Genomic DNA, 26430 nt, shown 5'->3' with positions numbered 1-26430 from the left:
GTTGTCGCCTATAAATGGAACTTTTCCTTCGAAAATGAGCTGCATCGTTTGCGAAACGGGGTGAAAGAAGGAAAAATCCTCATTTTCTTGCATCCAAACTAGATTCTAAGAATTGGCTTCTTTAGTAATTTAGAAAAGTTTGCTTGCTTTATTTTAAACAAATAGGCTTTCTGGAACGAGTAAAAATAATTGAGTCTAGCCTGAATGAGTTGGGATGCTTTCGAGAAACTATTTTCACGAATATAATTTTACAAAATTTAGTTTTGAATAGAAATAACTTGTTTTGTAAAAGTATTTTAAGTGGTTTTAATTGTAATACAAATGGGAATTGAAGCGAGCTTTTAATTGATAGTCAAAAATTTTGCTAACAGTAGTTAATAGCAATTAATAGTTATTTCGATTTAATAATAGAAATCCTAATAAGAGTTAAAATTTACAAACTTAAAAAGATCTATTATAATCAATCATTCCTTCGCTGTTGTGAATTGTGCAACGACACATTTTGAATCTTTTCTGATAAATCAGTTTATTAAACTCTTGATATCATTAACTTTCTCAACACTAACATTAACATTTTTAGCCTGTAAGTTCAGGCTAAAAATTTTACTCTTCTGTCTCTCAGCTGTTGTTGGTTTACGTTGCACAGGATCTGCACAATGGGCTACTGGTAACGGTCTGGGAAATAACCTTCAGGATGATCCAAAGCCATGCCATCCCAATTTTGATCCACTACAGAAGGGGTGGCTCCCCTGCTTCGGTAGCTCGACAGCCTGCACGTGAAATTGAGAACTTCATGGTCGAACAGTTTAAGAAAGACCGATACCGTACACCTTCGTTCCCTTTGTAGGCTGATCAAGAATATCACCTACATGCACACTGACCGCAGCCAGTAATGCTTGACTTCGGTGTTCTTTTGGGAACCGTGTCTTAACGATCAGTTCAATGCGGGACCTTTCTCTCAGAGTGTGGGATCGTAAGTGTCGCTATTGAATTAAATAATATGGTATTTCCGTTCCTCTAATTATATTAAACAGTTTTAACTCACAATTCCTGGCCCTAGATGGCGCCACTGGAAAATAAGAACAATCGCACCCCTTCTGCCTGAACAGGCATATGTCAACAACAACAGTTTTAACTCACCCTTTATAAACTGAGTAGTTAAAATGCTGTATTTAAAGTTAACTTGCGTAATTTTTTAATGAGTCCTAACTTAATAGGTTATAGACTACCTAAAAGTCATTAGTTCTATTTATTAAAAAATATAAATGACTTAAATGAAATGATAATTTATGATTTCAGTGTTCCTATTTACATCTGGAATGTTTTTCATTTTCAAATTATCGATAAAATAAATCCTTCCTCGTAAATTATGAAAAGGAATAGAAGTGGGACTCATGCCCTTTCTCAAATTATTGATTTTAATTATCTGGGAAAACGAATTTTCTCGAGAATAAAATATGATGCTGTGACACAATACTATAAACACTAATTTTTACCTCCCTTTAGCATTATTATATCCATATGAGATATTCTAAGTTCAAGGAAGCGACATTTTAGATGTAAAAGATTTTGTTAAAGCGACTCATCTTCATAAGATTTCGACGGTATGATAAACGGCAATTTCGACAAACATTTTACGCTTATTTTCTTTTTTAAAAAATTCACTTAGATGGAAATACATTATTAGTAGATTATAATTTTCTGGTAATGCATTTAATTTTTTCTACATATTTCAACCATGCCATGTTCGAATAATATTCCCAACATATATTTTATTGATTTACGTTTTGAGTCATTCTATATCAAGCTCTATTTTTATTCTTTGCGGTGAGGTGTTTAAATTCTTACTTTTAACTTCTAGAATCTTTAACCAAGTAAAATTCTAAAAATATTTCATTTTAGTTTCTTCCTTACATAGCAAACAGCACGACGCCATTTGGCATGCTTCGAATTTTGGCAAGTTTCAAATAAAAAGTTAGCCGTTAAATTAATTAATATACATGTAAGTTTACTTACATAAATGTAGTTATATAATTAATATAGATGTAGTTATAGCTCTATTGATTTGTATTTTCATTAAAACTTGTTTTCCCTATTTTGACGGAACGAGAAAAAAAGGAACTCATTATGTTAAATAATATTTGGATTTAGCCTATTTACGCTCAGCAAGGATTTTTATTATTTTCAAATGAAGACAAATAATGTTTCTCGAGCCTTTCATGATATACTGGAGAAAAAAAGTAATGGTGTTGGCATATTCGAAAAATTTTAATAAGCCGAGTTCCAATAACATTATTGGCAGAAAGCAATTTTCAAAATTATTAATGTGTTTTCTTATTATGTTTTTTTTCCTACTTAAAATTAAATTTTTCAATGTTGCTTTTAAGTGAAAATGAAATCTAACCTTCTTTTTAAAATAATGTTACAAATCCATTTCGTAGGGGTAAGTGATAAATTTCCAACTATTATTGATGTGATGTTTAATGAAATGTGTTTTGCTATTACTGTGGTGATATTCAAAAAGTATAATTTAGCAACAGAACTTAATACACTATAGGTACCTTATGTACGTACTGTAGCAATAAGTTTTCAAGCCCCTCCCCCAAAAGTACCAGAAGATATTCAATTAGTTTTCTATACTGTTTTTTTTTGTATATTTCGCAATCGATTTAGCACTATATAATAATTATATCGTCATTTAAATTCTATCATTGCATTCTTTTGATTCAGTAAAATAATATTAGTTACAATAGTTATCAGAATTGAAACATACGAAGCCATATGGTAAATCAATATTCAGTTATTACTGAATTTGAGAAAAATTGCAAGTTTTTGGTACTTCTTAGGTTTGATGGTAGCAAGCTAAAAAACGCCAAAAAATGTAGACCTGTACCAACTTTTTTAAAATTCCTTTTAATTTTATTAATTTTTTTAAACAGATAAAAATTAAGCAAAATTTAAAAAATCCAATTAAATAAAATTTCATGTATAATAATTGAATTTCCTTGCACCCAGCTTACAGAAAAAAAGCACCAAATTTTCTGATATGTCAACTGTTTATAAACATAAAAATTTTGAACTGTACAACTTAAATATTTATCGCTTTTATCATTTCAAGATACTTAGTAGCTACTGTTCGTGGACGATTATGTTTCCTTTCCCATCTCATTATGAAGTCATCACCTAAGACTGCATTCAACAGCTCAATTCTACGCTTCGTTGCAACTTTATCCATTTTTGTGCGCGTAGCAACAGCTAGAGCCTCTTCCTTAAACACCTTTGAATCTTTAGCACTACCGGATCTTATCTCAGAGAGTGCTTGTATACACAATATCTTGAAAAAAATTAAATCAGAAACTGAATCCATAGTCAGGCGTCTAACCTTTTCATACATCCACTTGAACACAATTTTACTCTCCATAAATTGAAATTCCAAATCTTCGACACTGCTGCCAGGTTTCATCTCAGTTTGTGTTGCACAACGCATTGTATTATTCTCATACTGTGCTAAGAGATACTCCATCCACTTATCTGCCGCTTTATGGAAGAGTGCCATAGCACCGTCTATGTCACTTAGTTCCAGAAGGGAAAGGCCAAGGCAACCATAGGGTATAGCAATTCTAATATCGGGAGCACCATGCTCTGTCGCAGTGGCGTATACAAATTCAGCAAAAGCCCCCTTTGCTTCTAGCCAGTTCCCAGAAACCATGTAAACCAAGCCTTTCAATCTGTACAACTGAGACAGTATTATAGGATTGATAATGTTATGTTTTTGCGACGTCCAGCAAGCAACTGTCATGTAATCTTCGGCCGCTTTCAAATTTCCTAAGCCTAAAAATACTTCAGACACTAAACACATTGGATAAATGACTTCAACGCCATCTGGTGACCATATATCTTTAGCCATGTTCCATGATATTAAAGCTGATGGATAAGCAAAGCTGGGGTTTTTTTCTAGGACCCATTTTCTTGCTGTTGACTTGGCTAACTTGCAAATGTCCTTCTTTTTCTGGAGAAGATTATTTTTCTCTTCGTTTCTGTCAGTCTCTGAAAATGGTACTGGTTTTTCACTTTTTATTTCTTTCATCATTGTGCATACAGAAGGATGAAAGGCTTTCAAATCGATTAGCTTGTGTTCTTGACTGCAGTAAAACGTGACACGACATTCCTCACATTTAGTAGTTGATTTGTTACCGCATAGGTCGCAAAGAGGCACGAAACTACCTTTCGGAATTGCAAGCTCTTGAATTCTAGCGGACATTTCAACTGGAAGATCACCTTTAAGTAATGTTAAATTAAAGCAAAAACGCAGAGTGGTTTGATACTATCGCTTGTATTTTTAACAATAACAAGCCTATTGCTTTCTTTTTCTACACAGTATGTTTTTTTTCCGAAGCAGTTCTGTTAACATATAAAAAGAAAATGATCTTCTTTTGATTTAGTTTTTCCATAGAGAAGAAGAAATTCAAATGCATATTCAAACAGATTTATTAATATTTAAACAAAAACGATAAACATCATTTTGAAACTTGCTATTTCAATAGTTTAAAAAGTTAGCTTATAGCTCAAATGCAATCTATATGATATAAACTTAGTGATGAATAAAATAAGCCAAAATTTCAACCTATAAAGTTGAGATAGTTTTGTTAGAATGATAAGGTTATATTACCCAATGTAAAACTTGTTTTTGTGAACCAATTGTGTTCATTGGTGAACCACTAAAAAAACAAAGAAAGTATGAAAGTAGTACGATTTTTTCTGGAACTTTTAATTACATGGTTACTGCCCCCATGAGAGTGAACTTTTAATTTCTTTTCTTTAAGGGGCTGCTAAATGCTTCATTTCATGAAACACATTAGGGGGAATTTAATTTCGATTCAGAATTTTTGATTCTGAATTTGGAAATTGAAAATGAACTATTTCTTTTTTACAATATTTCAACACCTTGAGTTCATCCTATTCTGAAATTATTATTATATTTATTAACATTAAAAAATATAAAGATCTCAAAGTAATAAAGATTAACAACTGGAAAAAGTCGCCATGGATAGGAGGCGTTGGAGGCTACGTGTGGTTGAAGCAGCTAAGGCCTGTAATGGGCTGTCGTGCTGAAGAAGAATAAACTGAAAAATCGGCACTCCATCAAAAAAAAAGTTCGATGATTTAGGCTTCCATACCTGGAAGAAGACAACGGGAATCGCTGATCTACACTTCTTAAGATTAAATTTCTCTATATTTAGCGCGACTTCTTGCTTTCTTACTTAACCAACTCACACCCAGATGTTAATCGAAAAGAAGTGTATCTCATACTCTCAATATACTCATATATAAAGAAAAATCACTGTCATCGTCATCACTATTGTTTCAAAAAATTTTACCGGTAGGGTTTCCTTCTATACTAAAGCAAGAACTATAAGATGAACAAAATACAAAAATTCGTAGAATTTTAAAGGCAAATTTCAATTGTAATTTTATTTAAAAACATTATTTTATGTAAGAACATTCTGACAGAGAAAAGTTTTTGAAATAGAAAAAAAAAAGATCCCACGCCAAATGCCATTATGACTTTTTAGGATAGTTCTTAGGCTTGAAGGGGCATTATGACTTCTTGGGATATTGTTTTATTGCTTACTTATTGATAATAGATGATAAAAAACTTCATATTTTTGAAGAAAAAAAATTGGAAAAAAAATGAGATTGAAAATATATGATGTATGAATTATTTTGAAAAAAAAATCATTTTTCTTGAAACAATGAGAACGATTTACCTTCTAGCATAATTTATGGTTGACAAACAATACTATTCACAGAATAAAAGCTTATTTATCAGAAAATAGCTTTCATGCGTTATAAAGATGTCTGAAGGTAAATTTAAAGGGAATAAGCATCAAAGCAAAGAAAAAAAATCCGAAATTGTTTTAAAAATTGAGAATTGAAAAATGAAATACTAAAATTTGCATATATAATTGAGCCAGTAAATTTAAATATATTTTATTATTTGAACAAAATTGTCATCAATTTTGTTTATAATTTTTCTCTGTTTTTTCCCCTTTTTTTCATCAATGTTTAGAAACACCAGAAAAATATATATGTCAGAAATCATTATCACGTGTAAATGCTCCTCCATCAGACATATCAACTAAATGTTGAAATATTTAAATGCGTTAAAAAGGCGAGACAATTCTTTTGAATATAAAATTTGTATTGTAAAGAAATTTTAGAAAGTTTCTTAAATCCTTTTTTTCAGTATGAAAAATGTTTTATTCAAGATGGCGATTCTTAATTATAACAAACATATTAAAGAATAAAATAAATGAACTAATCCTTGTCACAGAAAAACTACATTCATCATAAAACTAACTCTGGAAAATATGTCAAAAAATCCATTTTTAGGGAAAATTAGACATAATTATCTCTTCTAAGCAACTGAAAAGAATTTTATAAAATTCATTGATTTTTCTTGACGATGTCGAAATCCTTATCTAATCGTCTTGTTTGAAAAGAAATTTTCTCTAAAATATTTGAAATACAGAAAATGCGCAAAAAAATCTGCAATACAAAATTCTTTGTAAACTTAATTTATAGCTTTACGAGAGTTTTTACATATGCTACAAAAATATACATTTTAATGGTGGTGTTATTTGCGATTGTTCATACTCACATTCACAAAAAGCTGTGCTAGGAAATGAGGCATAGTTTTAAAATAATGTTAAATATATTGAAGCAGTTGTTCCAACCCCATGATGATTCTTATTTAGTTTCAGAAACGAATGGTTGTTATAGTAAAAGAAAATGTTAAATAACTCCCACTGTCATCAATTAATCTAAAGAGTGAAAGCAAAGCTTGAGGGAAGAGTAATAATTGAAGCTCGGTTCATTATAAAAATCAGACGTTTTCTTTTTTTGCATTTTAATGCGAGTTTTTTCAACTAAAATGCTACTTAACAATTTTTTATCTTCTGTTTAGCCGTTGCCAAAACGTTTGTTTCTAGGAATTTTTATTTATTTATAAAAGAAACAAAGATATCAGCGAACTATATGCTGCTTGACTTGTATTTTTAGTGGAAATTATCAGTAGAAGTAAAATAACTCTATAAATTTTACAAAACTAGCAGAGATGCCAACTGCTCCGGTCTCGCCAAAATAATTAAAAAGAACAAGTAAATAACTACAAACTAAATTTTGAAAATATTTGACTATTTTTGCTTGCTTTTTAAAAGGTATAGCATGACATTACTACTATAAAGTGGTGAATTATATAAGTCTGCGAATTATTTAGAAATAGTATTTTTGCTTGCTTTTTAAAAGGTATAGCATGACATTACTACTATAAAGTGGTGAATTATATAAGTCTACGAATTATTTAGAAATAGTGGTGGATAAAAATCTACTAAATTGAATTTATTAAACCAAGAATCACAATTGATAAACTACCACTTTTAAATATTTTTTTGCTGTCCGGAGCAAGTTGACATCTCTGAACTAGTAATAAATTTAATGTCAAATAGTACATGCAATCAGTACACAGAATAACCAGAAATAAATAAAAATTAATTCTATAGAAAATCAAATTATTACATTTCATATTACATATAAATGAATTTAATTAAATATATTGACATATTGCAAAAACATGATATAAAACTGGTTCACNGAAATGCATTTTACCTTAATACACACATCTGTAACAGTATCCGAAATCGGAAGTCATCAGTTGCAAGTTTGTTGATAATAGAAATTAAAAATTATTGAGGAATTTTTCTTCAAATGTTTGGCGTGTTCTGTTCCTGAAAGATTTACTAATATTCTGGAGATTTTTTTCAAGTTCTTCGGCCTTTTCCTTAGGGAAATTTTGTTTCTTATTTGCTGCTAAAAAATGGCGTCTGATTCAGTCAATGACTTTGATGGAACTAAATGAAAACGTGATAAATTAATGTCCGATATTTACAGGCTCCCGCTAGACGGCGTACTCGAGCGTAGCGATCGCGAATAGTTTTGTCAGAATGATAAGGTTATATTACCCAATGCAAAACTTGCTTTTGTGAACCAATTGTGAATCATTGCTGAACCAATAAAAAAACAAAAGAAATTATGAAAATAGTACGATTTTTGCTATATTTTCTAATCACAGGGTTACTACCCCTATGAGAGAGGATTTTTAATTTTTTAATGGGGTGCTAAATGCTTCCTTTCATCATGCACATTAGGCGGAATTTAATTTCGATTCACAATTTTTGATTCTGAATGTGGAAATCGAAAATGAACTTTTTCTTTTTTACAATATTACAACACCTTAAGTTCATCATATTCTGAAATTATTATTATATTTATTAAAGCTTAGAAATATCCATCAGTGTTGGGAATTCTGGTAAATGGATCTAAACTTAAAGAAAAAACATTAGTGTAGTGCAAGATAATCTATCCTAGGTGTTAAATTCATCTCTAGACGAGAATTTTTTTTTCAAATTCCGAAATTAACAACAGATTTTATCTAGTGAGCCTGCCTGGAAAAAAAATGCAGACATACATTCCCTACCTGCAAGACAAAATAAAATTTCTATCCTTTTGGCAGGAATTTTTGCAAGTTTAGGTTAGCCTGAAAACGAAGCTGATTTCTGAATAGCAATGCATTGTGACATCTGGATTAGGGGTTCCTGAAAGATATTTTCCGTAGAAACTTAAAGTTCCCTAAAAAGGTTTCAGGGGTTCTGAGAGTCAAGACTTTATGTTAAAACCAGTAATGATTTTTGAAATATGTAACTATGTTTGTATCCAACTAATAATTCGTGCATTATTGAATATTTGGCTGCTCCAATGCAATTATTTAAATAAAAATCCTATGAAAAAGGAAATAACGAAAATTTAAAAATATATCCTTCTTCTAATAACACTACAATATTTCCAAAACCCATCTGTATTTACTAATAATTGTATCAGCATTTCTCATTGAACTTATTTAAAACAGAATAACCAAATTAAAGAATAAGGAATTAATTTCTCTGTTGAACATTTTCACATTTTAAAATAGCTCTTTTTCAAAAACCATAATTCAGCCTACTTTCAGCTTGTAAAGATTTTTTTACCGTTTCAAATTAAAAACATATCCCAAAAACAAATTAGCAAGCCATTCCAAACCTGTGAATTCAATTGCTTGACATTGAATCTAGTTTTTGGATTGCTATTGATAAAACTTGGTAGAATATTATTGATTTCCAAACTTACTTGCAGTCTTTTTTTTAGGATAATATATTTACCGCTGCTAATAAACTGAGGTTATAAAATCGGAGCTCCATTAAAAAAAGCTCGATGATTTAGGGTTCCATACCAGGAAGAAGACAACGGGAATCGCTGTTCTACACTTCTTAAGATTAAATTTCTCTATATTCTGAGCGATATTCTCTATATTCTTGCTTTCTTACTTAACCAACTCACACCCACATGTTATTCGAAAAGAAAGTGTATCTCATACTCTCGATATACTCATATATAAAGAAAAATTACTGCCATTGTCATCACTATTGTTTCAATAAAATTTTACCGGCAGAGCTTCCTTCTATACTAACGCAAGAACTATAAGATGAAAAAAATACAAAAATTCGTACAGTTGTAAAGGCAAATTTCAAGTGTAATTTTGTTTAAAAATGTTATGTACAAACATTCTGACAGAGAAAAGTTTTTGAAATGGGAGAAAAAGATCCCACGCCGAATGCCATTATGACTTCTTAGGATATCGTTTTATTGTTTACTTATTGATTTTTCTTAAACTTATTGATACTTACTACTTATTGATAATACTATACTGTTCACTTTCTGATGATAAAATACTTTATATTTTTGAAGAAAAGAATTGAAAAAAATATGAGATTGAAAATATATGATAGATGAATTATTTCGAAAAAAAATCACTTCTCTTGAAACAATGAGAACGATTTACCTTCTAACATAATTTATGGTTGACAAACAATACTATTCACAGAATAAAAGCTTTTGTTTCAGAAAATAGCTTTTATATGTTATAAAGATGTCTGAGGACAAATTTAAAGGGAATAAGTATCAAAGCAAAGAAAAAAAATCCAAATTTTTTTAAAAAAATTGAGAATTGAAAAATGAAATACTAAAATTTGCATACATAATTGAGCCAGTAAATTTAAATATATTTTATTATTTGAACAGAATTGTCATAAAATTTGTTTATGAGTTTTTCTGCTTTTTTTCTCTTTTTTTCATCAATGCTTAGAAACACCAGTAAGACATCATATATGTCAGAAATCATTATCACGTGAAAATGCTTCTCTATCAAACATATCAACGAAATGTTGAAATACTTAAATGTATTAAAAAAGCGAGGCAATTCTATTGAATATAAAGTTTGTATTGTAAAGAAATTTTAGAAATTTTCTTAAATCCTTTTTTCAGTATGAAAAATGTTTTATTCAAGATGGCGATTCTTAATTATAACAAACATATTAAAGAATAAAATAAATGAACTAATCCTTGTCACAAAAAAACTACATTAATCATAAAACAAACTCTGGCAAATGTGTCAAAAAATCTATTTTTAGGGAAAATTTGACATAATTATCTCTTCTAAGCAACTGAAAAGAATTTTACAAAATTCATTGTTTTTTCTAGACGATGTGGAAGTCCCCCTATATCAGAGTAAATAACCATGCCGAAATCTTTATGTGACTGTCTTGCTTGAAGAGAAATTTTCTCTAAAATTCGAAATATAAAAAATGCGCAAAAAAATCTACAATGCCGAAATTCTTTGCAAACTTAATTTATAGCTTTACGAGAGTCTTTACATATGCTATAAAAATATAAATTTCAATGGTGTCATTTGCGTGTTCATACTCACAGTCACAAAAAGTTGTGCTAGGAAATGAGGCATATTTTAAAAATAATGTTAAATACATTGAAGCAGTTGATCCAGCCCTATGATGATTCTTATTTAGTTTCAGAAACGAATGGTTGCTATAGTAAAAGTAAATGTTAAATAACTCCCACTGTCATCAATTAATCCAAATAGTGAAAGCAAAGTTTGAGGGAAGAGTAAAAATTGAAGCTCGGTTCATTATGAAAATCATACTTTTTTTTTTACATTTTAAGTCGATTTTTCTCAACTAAAATGCTTCTTAACAATTTTTAATCTTTTAGCTTTTTTTTAGCCGTTGCCAAAACGTTTGTTTCTAGGAATTTTTTTTTCTTTTTACATGAAAGAAACAAAAATATCAGCGAACTATGCGTTGCTTGACTTGTATTTTTAGTGGAATTTATCAGTAGAAGAAAAATAACTCCATAAATTTTACAAAACTAGCAGAGATGCTCCGGATAAATAATTAAAAAATGGTAAATAACTACAAACTTAATTTTATTTTACTATTTTTGCTTGCTTTTTGAAAGGTATAGCATGACATAACTACTATAAAGCGGTGAACTATACAAGCCTACGAACTATTCAGAAATAGTAGTATAGATAGTATATAGATAAAAATCTAATAAATTGAATTTATTAAACCAAGAATCACAGTAGATAAACTACCACTTTAAAATATTTATTTGCTGTCCGGAGCAAGTTGGCATCTCTGAACTAGTAATAAATTTAATGTCATATAGTACATGCAGTCAGTACTAAGAATAGCCAGGAATAAATAAAAATTTATTTTATAGAAAATTAAATTATTACATTTCGATTAAATTATTACATGTCATATACATATAAAGGAATTTAATGAAATATATTTACGTATTGCAAAAACATGATATAAAACTGGTTCATTTTATTAGAACTTGATTTGAACTGGTGAATTCGTAAAGCATTGTAGCATAATTTCTTCTACTTAAAATACGAAACTCATTATTCAACTACACAAAGACATGCCAACAGTGCCTCCTCGAGCGAGATTTCATTTTGATGTCCCTCCGTTAATTACCTTTACCATTCTGAGAAGAACTATTGTTGTTTAAAATGTTGTTGAATACCAAGAGGCTTGTTTCGTTGCAAGTTTGAGTAATTTAAGCATATCTGGCTCTAACCCAGTATTTGCAGTGGGATTGTTTATGACTTTATGAGACTAGTTTTGACATAAAAGATCAGTTCAGTACATTAATTATTAGCTGAATATCTGCTCTTTGTAGAAGGTAAAAAGAAATAGTGAATGATCAATGTTTCTCTATTTAATTACTACTTAACAATTAAGTATGAAATTTAGAGACATTGTATTTAACTAAATTTCGCTATGGCACTGGAAAAAAGGAATGGACAAATCTAAAAGAATAAGGTATCTACCGTGTTTCTAGCAATATGGAAACCCCATGAAGCTCGGTCATTTTGTATGCACTGGTAATGATTTTGGTAAGATTAGCAATAAAATATGATTTTATAATAGGTAATAAAATTTGGTAATTTTATCATGATGCCTTAGCATGGCATAAAAACTATTTATTCGGGAATAAGTTTACTTTTAAGTTTTGCATTTTTTACTGAATATGTGGTAGTAAGAACTATAATATTGAAAACCAGAATTTTCGGCAAACCCCTCACCATATCAACTGAAAAATTACCATATTAATGGCATAAATGCCGTATTTCTCAGTGGAAACTCTTTTGAAACTAACATGCATATGGTGACACAATTAAAAATAAAGTAACTATAATTTTTAATTACTTATTTTCCCCCAGTTAATATGCATTATTAGATATATAAGAAAAGGTTTTTGAAAATTCAAATCTTAAAAAAAAAAATGAAAAAAAAACCTGATTTACTATACTTAGTATGATTTGAAGCCAAATTTATTGCTATTAAGCTCAGGCTACATAAATAGTCAAAATTTATAACGATAGAGCAATACATCGTTACGATAGAGCAATACATCGTTACGATAGAGCAATATATCGTAAATATAGAGCAATGTATATTTTTATTTACAATTTTGTATTTACTTTTTACTGCTGACTTCAAGTTATTTAGGTTAATAGGAATACGTTGCAAAAGTATAACTGTAAACAAAAATATACACGTAGTTTAAGTCAACTTTTATAATATTAATGGTAATTTCATTTCCATATGTTAATTATACTTAATCTTACGTGATGTAATGAATCAAAAATAATTATTTTAAAGAAAGTGCAACAAACTTCCAGTGAAATACGATCCCATTAAGCTGCTACTGGAGTTATCTTTTAAGAACTGTATAACAAAATTGTCTAAAACTTGTATGCATCAATGTATAATGTTAAACGTATAGAAAAACTTCATTATTCACATAGCTTTCGCGAGCAAACTAATTGAAATTTTTCAACAATTTACGAAATTGGGTGTTGAAATTGCTCCACGCATCCATTATCTAAATTTCAGAATTTAGCGAAAAAGGTTCCGGCAGACAGGCGAAAGCACCAACTCTATCTTACCTTTACTGTAAAACTAATAGTTAGTTGTACTTTAAAGGTAAATCCAGATATTTTTTCTTCTGAAAAAGTTTTGTAGCACTTATTTATGATTTATTTCATTTTATTGCTGTGAAAATCGAATATAGTTCCAAAGCATTATTTGATTTAGACTTTTCAAGAACAACGAAATAAACCTCCGAGTATATGTTATATTTCTAATTCAACCTAAAAAACGAAGGAATTCACCTGCAAGGTTTGGAAAACATTCTCTTTCGTGAAGAACTTGGTTGAGGATTTATTTGATTACAGTGCATATTAATCTCACAAATAAAATGGGATTCATTCTTTTGAGATAAACCAAGGAAAATAATGGAATATGCTCGCATTACCTTTTATGTTAAAGAGTCAGAGTGGGTCAAAATTATCTGGCCAATGCACATTGTTTCCTAAATTAGAACCATGCACTGATTTTTCCAGATTTTAAAGTAAATATAAAATCAATTGAACAAGCGGAAGGTTAGTACAAGGAGAGGAATCTATCTAACTTATCTACTGGGTGGCTACATTTAAGGAAAAAACATGAACAAAACCAAAGTTCAACACAGTAATGTGGCTCTAACCTATAAGTTGAGAGGACTATAAAGGAAATACTATATCATGTAAGTGGAAGGCGAGTTGACGATAAAAAATATTTTCTTAAACATTCAAATCGAAAAACAAAACAGTAATTTACAAAATTTCCAAATATTAGTACTAAATTGCGATTTTCTTTTTTTGCAAAAATTGTAATTACTTGGACGCTTTCTAATTTTTTTTTTACCAGTGCATAAACTTTTAACAATTTGAACTCGAAAAAAAATATTTCAAAAAAATACATTCTTTTAAAGACAAATAATTAAGAAAAAGCTATGGGGGAAAAGGTATACCTTATTTTTACAAAAATGAAAGAAAAATGGGACACAATTTGTGGACAAAAATTGAAAAATATAATATTCAGTACTAACTATAGTCCAAGACATAGTCCAATTACAGAAGTATTTCAAATTTGCAAATTCAAACGGGAAAAGATTGTGTAAATAAGTTTTAAAGATGCAAATATTTTATAGCTTGTGAGAAAGCCAAAACCTGCTTAATATTTCATTTTATGACTCCAAATTCTATTTCAAACGATCATCATATGCAGTTTCCTTCTTTTTAATGGCTTTCTAAACTTTTCCATTAAGTGCAGGGTTTCTCGGAAATCTGAATCAGCGAATGGGAAATTTTTAGAGGTAGGTGCATAGAAAATTAACATTTAATGGGATTTCGTCTGGCAAAACTCGCATTAGCGTGAAGATTTCCTTGAAATAAAAACTTCTCTTTGGTTAACCGTCTCTCTACGAAATACTCCTGACACCTTGGCATGTACCGATTTCATGAATCTTTCGTTTGAATAAATTATTTTATAGCGCGCTTCATAAATGGAAGTGAAATGTTGATTTTTTTTAAAATTTAGTGGTTTATGTGAAATATACTAGATTTGTGATTATGGATACTTATGTTGCCTTCATTTTTTATTTTTTATTATTTTGATTTTTAATGTTATTTTAACGCACAAGGCAAGCTTAATTATTAATTAATTATAAATTATGAATTATAAATTACAAATTTATTATAAATTAAAAATTTATTATAAATTAAAAATTTATTATAAATTAAAAATTTATTATAAATTATACATTTATTATAAATTATAAATTTATTAAAAATTATAAATTTATTATAAATTATAAAATTATTATAAATTATTTCAGCACTGGCCACTAAATGGCTGACCCATTTTTAATGTAAAATTTTTATACAGAATTTCAAGGGAAGAAAAGGCATTGCTGCATTCTTATTAGAAAAGAAAAAAAATTAAAAAAAAAATTTAAATGGGGTAAATAGTTCCAATTTCCACCACAAGAGGACTGCAACTTTTTGTTAAAAAAATAGACAGAACGTCTTGTTTTTTCCTGATTGCTGTTGAGCAACCTAATGCTAAGTTTGTTTTGCAAAAATTCAGTATTCTGTGGTACAATAAATGCATCTGCAGCTAAAATTTCACCGCCTTCCTCATAGTGATGTGGAAAGTAGTCAAAGTTTCATATTGCCAGCGAAGAACAGCGAAGAACGCATTTAAAAGCCACAGAGTAATAAAACTTGGAACTATTTGAATACGATATAATTTAATTCAAATTATATTGCTTTTCTGATAACATTGCAGTGATTAGCTTATTTTTTTTTCAAGTCACGTTATTTATTTTTATATATTGTTACACCCACACACTCAGGCTTATGTTTTTATTACAAAATACGGCTTATAAGCTTTTGTCTAATTAAAAAAAAATCAGAAGTTGTAGAAGTATATCACAAATATACATTGAGTTTCCTGATGTGATTCGAACTTGCTATCTCCAAGCTATTGTTGAACGGCGAGACCACTTGGCCAAGAAAGCCACAAAACATTGCTAATTTTATTTATTTTCAAAATGCAACTGATGGCACTGAAAAGTATTTACTTTTTTCATAAATGTCTAATGAAATGTTTGTATAGTGCGTAAAATCAAGACTTCATTTTTTACAAAGTAAAAATAGGGCTTCAACCAAATCGGAATTTTTTTTCCCGCTATCAATCAGCTAACTGTCAAGTACTCTTCTCTTATAAGAAACAAAAGTTGCACGACCCGATGCTTCGAGTTTTGATTTGAGGAGGGAAAAGGGGTAAAAATTGGGAAAAGATTAAACATTAGTCAATAGACAGCTGAGATACTGTTTACGGTGTATTTACTAAATCCAGTGAGGTCAAGTTTCCGACGATAGGACTAACTATATAAAATGTAGAATGGTTTTATGCATGAAAATGCATTTTGCTATTTTGGACTTTTAGCTATTTATCTCTTTGATAATGATATTTGGAAAAGTGAAGTATTGTTTAATATGTAAGTTTCACACTGAATTGAATAAAACAAAACTCAACTAATTAGGTCATAGGTTATATAAAGATTGTTATGAATAAAAATTGCTATTTCTAACTTTTTTTATTGATATTTTTGGCGTTTCGATTTAGTTGAAACCCTAAATAAATAAGATAAATAATTAATAAGTTGTAAAGGTTTAGTTTTGTTAAAAAACTACTCAAACTGCTTCAGTTGTTCTTGAGATTTTAATAATTCCATAGATTATAAAATTCATTCTGATGCAATTTCATCCTACAAGCAAAAAACCTTATACATTTGGATTATCTCACAAAGGAACACGAGGAACATTACAGACACAAAAATTCTATGCAGTAACCCTCTTTATATTTTCGGCTAATTCTATTGTAAGAATGACTTATTTATATTTACACTACGTAATACACCTTATTTGCATACCATATAATCAAGTCAAAAAGACCCAGACATTTTAGTTAGAGTGTAAATTTGATTTTAACACAAGCATTGATTTAAAACACGATACAAAGCAAGCATCTCATGACCACTTACATGCTACTTGCCCTTTTTTTCATATTGCAATGCATCTGTCGTAGTTAGTAAAGAAATGTCAAAAAAAAATTTCAAAAGTTAAAAAATACTATTAAATGAAATAAAAACTAAATTAGACTGGAAATTTTAAAAAGGGACTTGGTAAAATTTCTCTAACAGAGAATTAATTGGCTGAAAGAGAGTTAAAAATCAACGAATCTATTGGAGATATAGACGGACACTGAAAAAGATTTCAAAGTGATACTCTTGAAGTACCTATTCTATGAAAGAGATAGCTTAGCAGTTAAACAATATCCAAAGGATGAATGAATGGATGTTTGGGTTAACAGACCTTTTGTCCTATAGAGTTTAGTGGGGTAATAAACAAATTAAATTTATATTTCGAATAACGTGCGCATACTTCAGACATACCATTGTTCTCGAATTGCTCAAAATCCATTCTAGTTTTGTTGGTGCTGCAAAATTATTTTATTTTTTACTGTATGTATATTTTCATTTTTTAAAATTTCTTCACGTTTTTGTTCGAATCAAGTATGTTTCTGTGTGCTGGATTTAGTGCAATTAAATTGAATACACATATATTAGTCATTTTTAATTTAAAAAAATAAGCTATAGTTAGATAAATAACATTATAAATAAGTTCTCACCATGTTTACATAAAATAACTGTAACGATAACTAAAAATTACATATTAATCTTAATAATCCTAGCATGCACTGTTAGACATATACTATAATTTAAGTAATAGATATTTCAAAAATTTGTATGCTCAGAAAAAAAGATATAGTATCATGTATGCCCTTAGGTAAACATACCACTTGATCTACGTTATGAGCCTACGTCCATGGAGTCCTACCCAGAGCTTGGTACTGGTTTTGCTGTCGTCAATGCCAAACTACCCACCAACACTGAAGGCGCCATTCCTGGTCTCTGGGACGTCCATCAGTGCATGGACGAATTAAAAGGTTCCTGTGATGCCGTCGTCATGTACAGCACAATCCACTACTTGATGACCCTTCTTCCTGCCTGCGTGTGCCAATGGCTGGTGCGGACCGTCCTCAAGAATGCTAGTCTTTCCTTTTGCAGCCTTCCTGGTCCCGAGAGGCAAGTGATGCTAGCTTCCTGCCGCCTCAAATCCGTCACTTTCTGGATGAACTCACATCCAGATGTTCCTGTGGCCTTCTGTATATTTTCTTACGCTGGAAATTTTTATGTTGGTGTGTCTGCAGACAGTGGCACCATTGCGTCGCCGAAGATTCTAGTGAAAGGCTTTACAACGCATGTAAGTATTCTAAATTCGTTCTGATAAATCATGCATCGAATACTGCATATCCAAAAAAATTTCCTTTCTTATATGATCAATGCCAAACAAAAGTGAAGTTTGTTTGATTTGATTATTAACTAGCCCATGACTAATCGCGGCTTTTATGTTGGTTTAGAATTTACTCATAATTACTAGGAATAATGCATGCACTACACTGTTACAATTTAAAACGGAGAGCAGGTGGTGGTCGTATTCACTCGATTTCCTTAATGCGAAACTCAACCAAAGAATATACATAGGGGAAGAAGACTTGCTTCGATAGATATATTGTAAACCATTCCCCCAAGGTGATTTAGTGCGATCCCTGTGTATAAAGGAAAAATACATTATTTAGGGGAACAGCAGCAGAAGTTCTTGAAACGGGTTGTAACCCTGCTCTCCGCCCAATCACTACTGTGGTTAGGGATAAGTAAAAAAGTTTTCTCTTTCTATTTATTATTGGTGTGTTCTGCATTACATAACGCTATTGTACTTTTAATGAAGATTTTCCCTTAGGAATAAATGTATATCACCCATGTTGATTACATCTGCTTACTCATGTTGACATAAAAAGAAATGGTTGTGTGAGAGGTACCATACCCAACCATACATTTAGATTTGCCCTACAAACGGTTCACAGGTGATGCACCTCCTGACAGTCACTTTGCTTCTTATGCGTATGAGCTGGATCTTCAAACAAATGACACTCTGCTAAATCTGAGTATATTGTTGACTCTGTAAGTTGTGCCTGCGTTAGTTACGTATTCTAAGAGCCGTACTTTTTCTCCTTTCTATATTTGTCTCAACCATGCATGGACTTTTTCTTCTCTAGTACTTCCTGGAACATAATATTATGGCTGATTCCTAACTATAAAGATACAATCGATGAAAGTGCAATTGAATCAGACAACAGCTTCCGTACGGGGAATCAAATTTTGGCTATTAGTCTTAGGTGAAGACTGCATTCCCCATACGATAAAATATTTAAGTTTCTAACATCTGTTCTAAAGTATCTTCAGTGAAATTTCACGTTAGATTCTGTGATAGCATACTAGATTATCAATCCTTTAATTCTTCCTCAAATCATTATTAAGGTTTGCTAATTACACCGTCTCCTTCAAAACGAGTTTTTCATGCAAAATATTTACATAAAAAGGAAATCATGTTTTATATTGGGTAAAATGGAATGCTAAGGTATTGATCTTTCGTGACAAAGCTATCTTTAGAAAGACAAGCCACGAAGCTTTTTGCGTTTAAGTTGCATCCTGGTAAACTCACAGTTGATATCAGAGGGTAAAAAAACATTTTTTTTTGTTGTTATTTTTCTTTCAAATTTATTTAATAAAATTTTTTCTGTAACTTTTGTTATCCTTTATATTAATAAAGAAACATTTTAAAGGACATCCTACAAGCAAAATGTACAAGAATTAACTTTACCACTTTAATCAACTGCAAATGCATCGTTTAGTTATGACAGCTACTGTTATTTTCTTTCTTCTTCTTAGCACTTGTAAAAGATTGTGTTGCAATTGTATGTTTAAACAACGTAACTTTATTCAATTAGACTACTTACGTAACTTTATTCAATTACGATTACCATTGCAGCTAGACAGGATGTACAGTATTATAGCAAAACGTAAAATCCCTGGTCAGGAAAGGAGAAGGAGCTCGTTTACTGCTGAGCGGAGGAGAGAAGAGATATTCAAGCCATCTGTTAAGGAGGTAATAATTATTTCTTTTTTTTTATTGATGACTGTTTTAAGAAAAGATCGTTCTAGAGCTATCAAGTCAATAAATTTAAAAATGATAAATTTTATTTTTCTTGTCACTTTTTATGTAAAAGACATGTTTAAATAAATCTTCGTTAGTCCAAATTCTTTCCGCTTCCAATTTGATTCTTTTTTAGCTAAATTATTTTTGAAGTGAAAAAAATAACTTTTATACTTAAAAAAAAACAAGTGTATTTATATTGATCGATTTTATTTTAATAAACAATCTAATAAGTTCAACCTTTTGAATTTGGATAGGATTCTTGTTTGCAAATTTAAGCATATGATTTAATGCTTCTGTAAGTAATAAATTAAAAAATTTTACGAAATGAATAATTTAATTCATTTTTAACTTTTTGCTAATAATTTTTTATAAAAGCATGATTGATTTTCGATTGATGCCCGAAGAAATGTTATGACAACAGACACAACAATTAAGAAAGAAGGAAAAAGTCATTTCCTTTCCTTTCAGAGACTTTTTTAAGAAATAAATGTAAGTACATAAAATAAATTAAATTTCCTAATAAAAAGTCGATGTAAACTATAAAGGTATAACTGTTTTTCTGTAAAATGTCAACAATTAATAAGGTCCAAAAGAAAGAAAACAGTTTAACTTTTTTCTATGAAACACAAGCAAAAATGTTATTTGCATTTTAAATATAAAACCAGTTTCATCTCAAACTTTTAATTTTCTTTTTCTATGCAATCTAAGTTATGCATATACTTTCATTTGTTAAAAATTGACATTTGAATGGATGACTATTGACTTTTAGGCATTGCGTAGCAAACAAGAAATAAATTTAATTGCCATCTCTGAAGCAAATCGATATTATGTAAGAAATGAGCTTTTTTAAGTCCTCTATAGATTCTTTTCCAACATTCTCTTTCTAATCAGTGATGAGTTAGTTCTAATCGTAGTCGTATCGTCAGTCTTAATCGTTAACGATTTCTTGAGAAATGAACTGATATTTTACTTTTATCGAGTTAAAATTGGTGCATAATTTTAACAATAAAAATTGAAATTGATTATATGTTTCATGATACTGGTGTTTTAAGAATTACGAATGATTCTTAAAGTTTTGCAAGAAATCAGTTTGAGTTCTCTTAGATTCATCTACATGTGTTTTGCTTTTTTGAGTCAAAGTTACCTTAAAGACGAAAACGTATAATAATAGAGGACATTGGACATTGAAAATTAAGAAGCATTCTTGATAATTTTGAACAAAACATTACGGAGAAGGTTCGGTTCATCTAAAATCAATCTTCTTTATAACTATGCATATAAAATCGTTAGAATTGAATCCAACTTGTGTACTTATATCAAATCACAAGTTCATAGAAAAGTACCAAAAATAGAAAAACACCCTTAATTGAACTGCATATTTTAAAATCTTGATAGCTGATCAAGCCAAATATTTAGAAAATAGGCCAAAGAAGAAGCCAAATATTTAGAAAAAAATGTATAAACTTTACATTATTTTTTATATATTTCGGTTTCGAATATTGCAGGGGTAATTCAATTGCTGCTTACTTACATAAAGTAATACTTAAACATAAAAGAAGAATATTTATTTAAAAACTAATATTTAGTATTGAGGAAACTAATTAACGTGAAAGAAGTTTGGAGTAGTATTCGGTGTGTATTTTTTTCATTACTGTTCTATCTTTTTTAATGATATTTTCAGAGAATAATTTAGTTGTAATTTGACTACATTGAGTTTTACTGATTTTAGATAAAAATTTCAATTTCATCCGTATTGAAAATGCATTTGTTTTGACTGAAAATGGACATTTGTCGTTAAATCAAATAGTACTATAAAATTTTGGATCATATTGTACGCATTTGTAACGTTGCTGTCATATTTTGCTTTTGATAACTGCCGAGAATGATACAATTGATGATTGTTTGCATAAATTAATAAACCTACTAATTCTGACAGTAAAAAGTTGACTTTATTAAGACTGGTGGTACTAATTAAAATTCCTGTCACATTGAACGAAAACAAATATTTTGAGAATACTGAAGAGATCAAAATGAAATGTAGCATTTTGAAATTAAAAATATTTATTTTCTACAATTTAAACGAATATAACATCCTTTTGAATCTCCTGTACCTATTAGGTATTAAATGCTTCGATAATAATTCCAAAATGAAATGGGAAAAGTTTTTACATGGGATGTCATATTTCTTTGTACCGTCCTTCTTAATTTATTCAATTTTAATATACGCCAGTGATTTGCTAATATTTCCTAACGACATTCAAAGCAAAAAAGCCGTTATGTGTTTATTATTTTGGAGAATGTTTATGTTTGTTTGCTGGGTATCCCTCTGCATGAAAAGAAATGAAATTAATAAACTATTTAAAACAATCAAATCATTAAATCAATTTTACGGAGATCTCATGAAAAAATATAATTGTATTGCTAATTTTGCTACCATTGTATTCTTGCTATTTATTATAATTTTATATGCTTTTATTTCAACTTTATTTTTTATCAATCACACTGTGGCAGACACTTGGTTTTTGTCCATAACGTTTGGGTTCAATGCAACTTTTGGTTATACCACCAAAGCAGTAGGTTCATTGTGGTATTTTCTTTCCTCAAGACTCATATCTACTTTTGTACCCTCAATCTTAAGCATTTTTTACGCTTATTGGTCTTATATGCTAAGCAAAATGATAAAAAAATGCGAAAAAACTATAATTATTCCTTCCAGATTTAATGAAAGACGTGTAGAAAAATTCATTTTTCTATACAAGAAAGTCCATAGTATATTTATTGAAACGGAATTAGCACTGGCGTTACCAATATTTTGGCTCATCGGATTTTATTTTATTTTGTTGTTCAATTTCTTTGCAGAACTTATCGGATATAGATTGTACTCAGATTTAATTTACACAATTGAAAATAGTTCATCTTCTGCTGTGCAGACTTTGTTATTTTTTGCGATCATCTTTTTTGCCTCTCGAGTAGACGAACAGGACCGATCCCTCAGGCACAAAGCAGATGACTGGTCTTTCTATTTAGTTTCAGAAGTCAAAGCATTTGATCAAGGTGACATGCTTTCAAGATTTTTGCTTTCAAAACGAAGAATTATTTTAACAGCTTGGGGAGCATTCAATTTTACCAAAAGCTTCCTTCTCACTTCAATTGGACTTATTGTCTCGTACAATTTACTTGTTCTTCAGGTCAATATGTAATCGCAATTTAACTTCTTTTTTCATTTAAATTGATGTAAGACCCCTTTTTTTCTGCTAAGCTTTGGTATGTTTGCTCTTACCTATTTTGCGTAACCTATTTTGTTATTTCCACGTTGAAGAACAAAATTGACCTCTTAAACACACAGCTGATGATTTGGCTTTCTATTCAGTTTCAGAAATAGTAGCATTCGTTAAAGCAGGAATATTTTCAGTATAATTTTGGATGCATTTAATTTCAGCAAAAAGCTTTCTACTCAAATCAATTCGGATCATTATCTCATATAATTTACTGGTTTTTCAAGTTAACGTATTAGCTTCGTAACTTATCAAATTTCCATTGTTTCCATTTCGTGCAACAAGCAGTCGTTCACTGCTTCGTCACTTAAAAGATTGATTAAATAGTGTTATTATGTTTTTAATATTTTGTTTTAGTAGGTGCAATCAGTAACAAGAAATCCATATTTACTTGCACTTGCTGCCATTAAGACACTTCAAAACTAACACTGCAACATTTGTTACCACTAAGAAATTCTTATATGCTAACAAGTATTTTGTTGTAAGGATAGAGAAGAAAAAGGAACTGAAATTAGGTAGCGATTGGTATTCAAACGTTTTTGGCAGAAATTAATCTAAACTAATAACAAAATAAAAAATAGTAATCGTTGAAAAATATGGCTATCTGGAGTCTAAAGGAGATAAATATCAAGATATTCATTCAAGGAAGCAATATTTAGTTTATATTGAGTTATTTTAATGCTGCTTCTATCTAATATTAAGTGGCCAACAATTTACATTTTGATTTAAATATTCCAGAACCTTTACTGCAAAATTCTATGGTTGTACTTACGGTGATAGATTTTTTTTATAAACAAGGTCAAAGCTAATTAAAAAATTATTTTTTACAAGAATGCATGCGAATGCTTATATCGTTTGTACCTCTTGCTAGTAAATTGAATGTATCTTAAATGAAACATGCAGTATTAATAATTACAAATTTAAGGATGATGAACTATTGAAAGCATTCGTTTCAGAAAACATATGATGTATTGTATAAACCAGGTGACAATTACGCATATCTTTCTCTCTCAGTTGAAAAAATACTCCTGTTGGATTTATTGGATGAATGACATAAATAGCCTATGACTTGACCTAAATTACAGTTTAGTGAGATTTAGTAAATAAAAATATTTACAATAAAGAAGTTTTTAAAATCATGCAGAACTATTCATTGTAGATTTAAAAATATTTAGCTGTTTTGAGCATTTTCTACCGAAAACTATGACTTCGCTTTATGAACAAGCACTCTAAGTGGTAAAACACTGCTGTCGTCATTATTATTAAATCATCATTTATTGCAAGACTATTTCAATTTAGCGTGATTTTGAATTTGGATATAAATTATGAATGCTACCAAAAGCTAACTAATAACACAACTAAAACATCTCTCATAAAAATTGGGGGGAAAAACCATGTTAATGAGATTTATTATGTGTCAGTAAATTTAATGGAACTTTTATTAATCTGTCTTCAGTTTATAAATCTTTTTTTCTCGTTACAGTCTTGGAAAACCAGTTTTTAATATCAACCAGTTTTTAAGCCAGATTTTAATATTAACTTTACGGCGCTGAAAACGTTTCATTTTGCGTTATTAAATTTAAAAACGCAAACTGTAAATACACTTACATTTCAACACAATATTAAAAAAGTTTAAAGAAAATTGAGTATGAAGCGTCATATGCTTTTTAAAAGCTTTCAAACAATAAAAACCACTTATCATGTAAGCTATAGAATGTGTTACTCTCCGGTTTTCAATTCGAGAATGGCTCTCAACGCTTACTACAAAATTGAAATTCATTTTTACATAGATCAATAGCAAATTGCACGCAGTACAAGATGAACTACACGAAATCACACGGAAGCTGGAGATGATGTCGATGCCAGGCTATATCCATCCTCCGGAATACGCCCCGGCACCACTCTACCAGAAAGCTCTAAATCATCGCATGGAAGAACTAAAAGAAGAATTCGTGGAACTTATTACAGAACTGAGAAAGAGAAAAACAGTAGCTGGTGGAGTTGTTATTGATATCGAGGTAAATTGAGTTCCACTGTTTAAAATATTTTGCCTCGTTTTTAAATACATATATTAATATGTTAGTAATGTTAGATACATTGTTATTCCTAACAATCGTGCAAGCAAGAATATAAAAATAAGCAATAATGTGGTCTAATTTGTCACTTACGCAATTTTACCATGTTATAGTTTAACGTGAATCAATAATTTTAATTTTTGTAAATGGTATCCAGAAAGAAGCTAACATAAATATGTGTTCTGAACACTTAGGTACTCTTTATTTATTATTAATCATTATTTTAAGCATAATTGAACAATTAAAAACAAAAATATAAAGCATTTGAACTAAAGCAATAATCTTAATTTTCAGCAGACTGTTTTCATCATTTTTAAAAATAATTAAAATAATGGTGTAATGTTAGTCATGTAAGAAAATTATAAAATTAAAAAGAATTTTTTTTACAAAAATGCTGTTTAAAATTCGAAAATCGAAACAAAACACACTCATACATTATTTTGTATTGCGTATTACGAATTTATAAATAAGTAAATAATTACATTACAAAATTACAAAAATGAATTACAATAGAATCATTGATTAGCATAATAAACAATTGATTTACCTAGCAATAATTTACCAACAAATTATTGATTACGTAATTAATTTACAAGAAGTTAGAGCTGACATTTAATCATATATGGCAACGTTACTTTTAAAAAGTAATTAGTAAAAGTACAAGTATTTTTAAAAAAAGTAACGAGTAAAAAGTAAAAGTCCAAGTACTAAACAAAAAAAGTAAAAATTTAAAAGTACATTTCTAGGAAATCGAAAATTCAAAGTAACCTAAATTTTATTGAATAATATTCTTATGTTCTTTAAAGTTTTTGCGAAATTGTTGTTATTTATTTAATTATTTTTAATTTTGAAAGTTATGGACATTAATTTATTTTTAAATTCGGAAGAATATTATAATATAATTTTATAATATAATCGTATAATATAATTTTAAAATCAAATATAATTTTAATATCAAACTTTTTATGGATTTGCACGAAAAAGAAATTTTATCTATTGATTTTAATTTTTAGTTTATTATTTTTATTTATTTAAATTACCATTGATTTAAAATTGTTTTACTCTATAGAAACGCGTTTTAAAAGTACAGAATTTTATTATGTTTCAA

At 29.4% G+C, this 26430-nt stretch overlaps 1 protein-coding gene across 1 annotated transcript in view; it reads left to right on the top strand.

Moving 5' to 3' along the window:
• LOC107449334 (uncharacterized) overlaps positions 1 to 26430 on the top strand; it is a 50081-nt gene that overhangs the window by 16399 nt on the left and 7252 nt on the right. Inside the window, exons 3-5 of the mRNA XM_016064830.3 lie at positions 17702 to 18178; positions 19805 to 19921; positions 25038 to 25265. Coding sequence (XP_015920316.1) covers positions 17702 to 18178; positions 19805 to 19921; positions 25038 to 25265 — 822 coding nt within the window. The remainder of the gene's footprint in view (positions 1 to 17701; positions 18179 to 19804; positions 19922 to 25037; positions 25266 to 26430) is intronic.

The sequence above is a fragment of the Parasteatoda tepidariorum genome, chromosome 5, assembly GCF_043381705.1.
Source record: "Parasteatoda tepidariorum isolate YZ-2023 chromosome 5, CAS_Ptep_4.0, whole genome shotgun sequence".
In the NCBI taxonomy this organism is placed as follows: domain Eukaryota; kingdom Metazoa; phylum Arthropoda; class Arachnida; order Araneae; family Theridiidae; genus Parasteatoda; species Parasteatoda tepidariorum.
This window is presented reverse-complemented; position numbering and strand designations above follow the sequence as displayed.